The 7130-nt window shown below is 37.2% G+C and overlaps 1 protein-coding gene across 1 annotated transcript; it reads left to right on the top strand.

Moving 5' to 3' along the window:
- The first annotated feature begins 3141 nt into the window (after positions 1-3141).
- Positions 3142-6806, top strand: LOC103928004 (probably inactive receptor-like protein kinase At2g46850). The gene is made up of 3 exons (XM_009337002.2): positions 3142-4535; positions 5519-5602; positions 5701-6806. Exons 1-3 carry the CDS (start codon positions 3755-3757, stop codon positions 6771-6773), a joined length of 1938 nt encoding a protein of 645 aa, XP_009335277.2. The 5' UTR covers positions 3142-3754; the 3' UTR covers positions 6774-6806.
- Positions 6807-7130: the final 324 nt, after the last annotated feature.

The following is a 7130-nucleotide window of genomic DNA, read 5'->3' as shown; positions in this document are numbered from 1 at the left end:
AGAATTTGACAAGGATCCTCACTCCGTAAAAGCAACCCCTTATACGAAACCCGAATTGTAAGCTGACTTTCAAACCTACCTGAGTTGTACTCCAACCATGATAGTCTTTTTTTTTTTCGGTCATGAACGCATGATAGTCGATTTCTTCCTTATTTAGACTCAAATTCTATAGACTTGAAAATTTCCCACCCAAATATAGCCTTAGGGGGGGTTGTATTCAATTAGGATTATGTGAGAGTTTAAAAATTCATGGGTATTCAATTAAGATTTTAATTGAATTAGTGAAATGCAAGTTGTATTCAATTTGGACTTATAAAGAGTTGGTCAAAGTCTGACGATATTTAATCCAAATTTTTAGAGTGATTTTTCAAATTTGAGAGTTTTCAAAAAGTCATGGAATTTGTAGGATTTAATAAATTTGTTGATTTTGATGCATTCTAGAGTGTGAGGTATAAATATCAAAAGCCCTCACAAATTCAACACCCCTCTTCCATATTTCAAGCCAATAAAATATGAACAGCTTCTAAAACCTTTCTCCAGGTACCATACACACAATATGCGATGTGTTTGTGTCAATGATTTTTATTTTGAGTGCGTCAAATTTGATTACATAAATCTCTCTTTTTATTTCTGCAATTTTATAGTTTGCAAGACAAGTCATGTGGTTAGCAATTTTATCAATGTTGTAATTCTAAAAAAAAGTACATGGCTTTAATTTGAAGATATGCAGATTGTTAACTTCTTAATATTCTATTCATGTAGTTTTCTTAAGTGATTATGTACATAAAATGGCTCGGAATATGAATGGGGTAATAAAACAATTTAGGAAGATTTGTTGGAGGAGGAAGACACTGAGGAGAAATAGGAGATGAATAAATTGACAAAGATGAACAAGACAATGAAATGGAGGACGAAAAATTAGAGGAAGAATTGAATTTGAGGCTTGCATTCCAATGAGTTCAATAAAGATTTCTCTTAAAAAAAATTAAAAAAACGAATTGCCCAATAACTCCATTGGACTCCATAAAAATCCACCAAACTTCGTAACAAAATTCATAATATCAAACATTCGTCTCACAAATATATTCCACGCAGGTGACTCTCCTCATATTACACTTGTGAAATCCAACTTTGCCCCGACTGCCATTCTTTTTCTTGAGCTGCCAAAAATTTGACATGTTCAGCAGCCCTAATACGATCAACCTTCATCACGCAGCACCACACCCACCCCGGCCCAAAAGGATTTTAGTAGACCAAGAAAGACATATAAGCTGCATTAGCATATTGATAAGCTTCATGGCCTGGCTCTATTAAGCATGAATTTGGTGATAGATCTCATTGGCTAGCTAGGTTAAGGGGGGGATTTGATCTCATTGCGGTTTAAGATACAAGTTTTTTTAGGTATTCACACCTTGTTACCTTTTACTGCTAAGGTTTTAGGCAACGATCGAAAGAAAAACTTGTCTCATACAAAAGACATTTTAAAAATGTGTTGGACCCACGCAACCCGCTTATTTTGTGAGTGTGTAGCCACATGGGGCAACCCTACTCAAAAATTTCTCCTATGACAACATACCAAGGAATTATTGAACTCATCTTTGGAGATGGACGTACATGTCTCAAAATAACTTCAAGACCCCTTCAATTACAAGAAGTACTAATTTCAGCAGCCCCCAAAACTTTTGATTCTTTGCTCAAACCGAAACATATCTGAGCTGGGAACATGTAAGATTGAGCCACGTAACCCAGGCCAAATTTGGCATCCCAACATACATAGAGTTCGGTCACAACTCACCACTCGCAGTAACATTATCAAGATTGCTAAACCCCAGAATTAAATTAAATTAAATTAAATTTGTCATCTCATTTGACCATAATTTGAAATTAGGGCGAGAGTGAACTCAACTCAACTGTGAAATATATTACAGATGTCACAGCCTTGTTGCAACAAACGCGGCTATGAAAACCCACCAAGCGTGGCGTTGGGGTTAGAGAACAACTTGATTGCATAGTATATTGCAGCAGATTATATAATGAGGAATGCTAGAAATATTTTCATTTGAACTTTTTTGTTTGTAATATTGTATGATGATTCGAATTGCTTATTTTCTAAATCACTCTTTTAACCCTTTTTTTTTTTTTCAAATAAACTAAATTCAAAATTTCGTAGTTATCTAAAATGCTTTTATCTAATAAATAGACGAATTATGTTCTTCAATTAAACAATGAAATTTTAACAACATTAATCGAATGGCTAAAAGGTTCATGATTTGGATAATTTTTTTACAAATTTAATTTTTAGAGGATGAAAGAAAGAGTCGAAAGTACAAGTGATATTTTACAATAATGTACATTGAAGGGAAGAGGCAAAATTTGAACCTGTAACATAATATTTTTTAAAAAGATCTTAATTAACCATTAAGACAATCTACCATACGCAAAAATATTGACCACCTTTTTAAGAGCAAAGATAACATAATTTTGTGTGTGATAATATTGTGTAGATCTGACATTCCGTAATTCTCAAACTACGTAACTTAATTGTACGTTATTGCATTATAAATACCAAATCTCGATGCCCATGCAAAATAAATAATATATATGTGGACATATAATATCAACGTTTGGAGTGAATCGAAAATCTCACACTTCGGCCACGCCCATAGCATGCACGGCATTCCATATGAATATACGGTATGAATGTAGGCCATTCCACAGACCATAAATCGTCTCCTCTTTTTCAAACTCCCAAGCTACCCTCCATCAACATCCAATTGCATTCCTCACCTTGCTAATCACCTAGTCCTACACCATTGTGGGGCCCGACTCCACACGAGGAAATTGTATCGTGTGGTATTAGAATATCGTCGCGTGGTATAATCATTTTACGTGTTATAATGATGATTATCGTGAAGCATAAAGGGCAGAGGAAATTGGAGAAGAAATATTTCAATATTTTAGAGTTTGCATATTATCATTGAACCACACAACGATATACTTTAGAATACGCATATTATTAATAAATCATACGACGATATTTTTATATTATACAATAATTTCTATAAGGAACACTTTTGTTGTCAAGTGAGTGATAAGTGACACTAGCTAATTACAACTCAATTAAAACTCTCATGTATTTTGCCATGATTTTTAACTAAAATGTTAAATATGACAATGTTTTGAGAAACAATAAGACATTTACAAAGATACCTACGCTAATGGGTTGTGAACCCACCTACAACAAATACAATAGGTCACAACTTGATACTAAACTCACAAAACATGTATTGTCATTGGATTTATGCAAGTCAAATCTGAGACTTCATTCAACTAAATAGAGACCGTATGCTATTAGACCAACTGATCTTGATCTTGTGTAAAGATGACAATATTGAATAGCATACGATTTTTCAACTGAATGGTTATACTACTCAGCAGTGCCACTTGAGGAGATAGCATCCCCACACAAATACTTCTCCTATTTTACATGGCAATTCATGACCTTCACTTTGTATTGAATCCATGTATGACTCATATTACACTACTTAAACCCTCTCCCACTTGCTCCTCCCAAAAAATAAATAAATAAATAAATAACCCTCTCTCACTATTCTATTTGCCACTAGCATATAAGCATAGGCAACAAAAAGGCCAAGTACTTACTAGGTACAGTCTCATCAAACCTGCACTCCTTTCTTCTTCCTTAAGCAGATATTTCTTTCCAAACATTCTCTCAGCGGTTTCAGTACTGGCAATGTTACCTCTATTTCTACCTTCCCTTCTCCTCCTTGGACTCATTAATTCCTTACCATTTTCTCATTCCCTCCATGATCAGCAACAAAATCTAGAGCAACCCAATTCACTTCCCGACCAGCTTTGCCATGAAAAATGTGGACAACTTCAACTTCCCTTCCCATTTCACTTGAACAAGTCTTGCAGTTCAGTCTCTGATGCTTTCCACCTCTCTTGCCAAAACTCAACAACTCTTTTCCTCAACATTGGTTCTGCAAGCTACCGCGTGCTAGAATTCTTCTCAGATGGTCTACTAGTGGACTTTCCGGGCTTCTCTTCGTGCAGTCAGTACAACGACTTGAACTCTTTCGATTTCTTGGGAAATGACCATTTAGGAGTCGCAGTTGAAAACGTGGTTGGCTTGTACGATTGTGAGGACTCTTCTTTGTGCAAGACAGATTGTGAAACAAATGACTTGCCTGGTTGTGATGGCAATGATAATGGCTCTCCTGCTTGCTGCTACCCCCTATCTGATCATAGCGTGTGGCATCTCGGTGACAAGTTTTCGGTTTTTGCCAAGTTTGGATGCAGGGGGTTTTCCAGTTGGGTTGTGGAAAGAGGGTCTAACCTGGGGAAGAGGGGGATAAAATTGGAATGGGCAGTGCCAAAGAACTCATCCAAGGGAGTTTGTGATAGCAATGCTTATATTGTTAATGCAACAGTGGTTGAAGGAGGGGTGAGATGCATGTGTCCAGATGGGTTCCTTGGTGATGGCTTTGCAGCCGGTGCAGGATGCTTGAAATGTGAGTAATTTATGAAAATGTTTTAAATATCTATTTTTCACTTTAAAAATCATACTTTGACTATTAATTGCATCTAAGATTGAATTACTGAGCACTTCCGAGCTCGTCGAGTCATTATTGGTGCATTTTTGGAATAATCATATCAGTTCTCAGTTTTTAGTTTTTAGTTTTAATTTGTGCGTATGATTATCTCTGTCACGTCCCAGACCGGCTTTGCCGTACCACGATATTGTCCATTTTAGACCACGCCCTCACGGTTTTGTTTCTGAGAACTCACGAGAACTTCCCAATAGGTCACTCATCCTAAGAATGCTCTCGCCCAAACTTGCTTAACTTCGGAGTTCCAATGAAACCCAAAGACAAGTTCCCAAAAGACCTCGTTGTATATGGAGGTGGGCATGTACATATAAGGAACAACACCCTCTCTCCGTTGGTTAATGTAGGATGTTACAATCTCTGTGTATACCATGATTGCTTTCATGATGCAGACAACTCTAAATTATTGGAAGAAAAAAAAAAAGTTCATTTTCTTTTTTCTGCAGATTATTCATTTCCTTGTTTATGTGGTCTATTGCAAATCTAACATGTTCTTTCATAAAGATAAAGAAGTTCGATGTTCTTTAATCAATTTGAAGAAAATTTTACTTTATTTTTAGGAAAATGAAAAAAAACACTGACAACTATGTCAGCGTGTTCAATTGGAGAACAATTCTTCGACTAACTATTTGTCATGTTTTATATGATTCTTAGCTTTAAAGTTCCTTTGGTGCCCCTCTTCCGTTGAAATGTCGCCACGGTTTATTATTTCTTTTAAGAAGTACTGAAATTGAAATGTATTTTTCTACGCTGTAATGTTATTATTTATATAGGCCTCTATGTCAAAAGCCCTTTTATTTTTTCACGTTGTTGGTGTTGCGCTGTAAACTTTGAAACCACCACTAGTATAACCATGGCATTACTTACAATTGACATGCCTTTGGCAGCATGCATCAAGGACAGAAAGGAAGCATATGGCAGTGATTGCATAAAGAAAAAGCATGGTGGCCGGAAACTTGTAATTTTAGGCGGTATGTGACGGAAGAATAAAGAAAATAAACCAATGTCAGCATTATTAAAGCTTCCTATTCATTGTTGTGGAATAATATCATGAGATGTTGAACTGCAGGAGTTCTAGCTCCAGTTTTCATCATAGCCTCCTTGATTGCACTTTTGTATATACTAAAGCGGCCTGCTAAGCCCGGGACATTTGATCCTGCTCAGAAAGTCCATTTTCACAACACAATATCATTCCGAAAAGCTAGTGGGATGCGGTTATTCACTTACCATGAGCTGGAGGAAGCTACGAAAGGGTTTGAGGAGGGTCAGAAACTTGCACATGGAAACAATGGCACAATCTTTGCCGGGGTTCTTGGTGATGGATCGCACATTGCAGTGCACAAGGTGGAATGTGAAAATGAAAAAGACCTAATTCAAGTCCTATCACAAATTGAGGTTTTATCTGCTGTTTTGCACCAAAATATTGCGAGACTCATTGGATGCTGCATTGACTTGGCCTACACTTCACTGCTGGTATACGAACATCCTGCGAATGGTACCCTCGAGGATCATTTGCATCAAAATGGAGGACAAAATGTTGCTCTTGACTGGTACAGGAGGCTGAACATTGCCGCTGAAACAGCAAGTGTTCTTGCCTTTTTGCAATACGAAATTTCTCCTCCCATTTTCCACTGTGATCTCAAATCTGCCTGCATCTTCATTGACGATAACTTTTCTAGCAAAGTTGCCGGATTTGCGCTACTGAATTCCAGTCCTGGAGATAGTTCTCAGTCACACAATTACGAAGGCTTGCGCTTTCAGCGCAATGATGTTTATGCCTTTGGTATCATGCTATTTGAGATGATTGCAGGCTCAAATTGCTTGGACTTGCCGGCAGTAGCTCTGCAAAAGATAAGGAGTGGGAAGGTGGAAGAGATTGTGGATCCGCTTCTCTACTATCACGAGCAACCTTCACACATGCGTGAGCAGATAGAGGTGGTTGCAGACCTTGCCATGAGGTGCCTGTTGTTTGGTGGAAATGGGAAGCTGGGCATGTATGACATTGCGCGCGAATTAGTACATATTAGAAGAGACAGCAGTGATGGAGGGAGCAGGAGAGGGCCTGGACTAGAGGAAACATTTTCAAACTCGAGCCTGCTTCAGATGATTTCGATGTCTCCTGATTCGAAATATGTGCCTTGAATTTGTTATGACTGGTAAAAAAATGTGACTGCAGCTCAACAATTTGCTGTTCATTTCACTTTCCATAGAAGTTTACATGCATTTATTTGCTGCTTTTATGTGTTGTACATCAGCGGATCAGAAGTGAATTCAAATAGATCAAAACTTCAAAACTTGCATCTCATATAATCATGCCTGCCTGCCTGTCTATGTTCATCAAACGAAACTCTCATGATGGATTACGGAGTTGAAAAAATATTGTAACCCTCATGATATAAACTCACTCTTTCCATGAGTTTTAAATCTAATGCAAATTATAATAGTAAACCATAATTTGATGCAATTCGAAATAGGTAAATTGTGTATCTTCCTCTATAG

This window comes from the organism of the source record quoted next, unplaced genomic scaffold (assembly GCF_019419815.1).
Source record: "Pyrus x bretschneideri cultivar Hongxiangsu unplaced genomic scaffold, Pyrus_bretschneideri_v1 Contig40, whole genome shotgun sequence".
In the NCBI taxonomy this organism is placed as follows: Eukaryota; Viridiplantae; Streptophyta; class Magnoliopsida; order Rosales; family Rosaceae; genus Pyrus; species Pyrus x bretschneideri.
This window is presented reverse-complemented; position numbering and strand designations above follow the sequence as displayed.

Coding starts and splice junctions, on each gene's coding strand:
- LOC103928004 (XM_009337002.2), top strand. CDS start 3,755: ATGTTACCTCTATTTCTACCTTCCCTTCTCCTCCTTGGACTCATTAAT. Junction 4,536..5,518: donor CGGTGCAGGATGCTTGAAAT/GTGAGTAATTTA, acceptor TGCCTTTGGCAG/CATGCATCAAGGACAGAAAG. Junction 5,603..5,700: donor GAAACTTGTAATTTTAGGCG/GTATGTGACGGA, acceptor GTTGAACTGCAG/GAGTTCTAGCTCCAGTTTTC.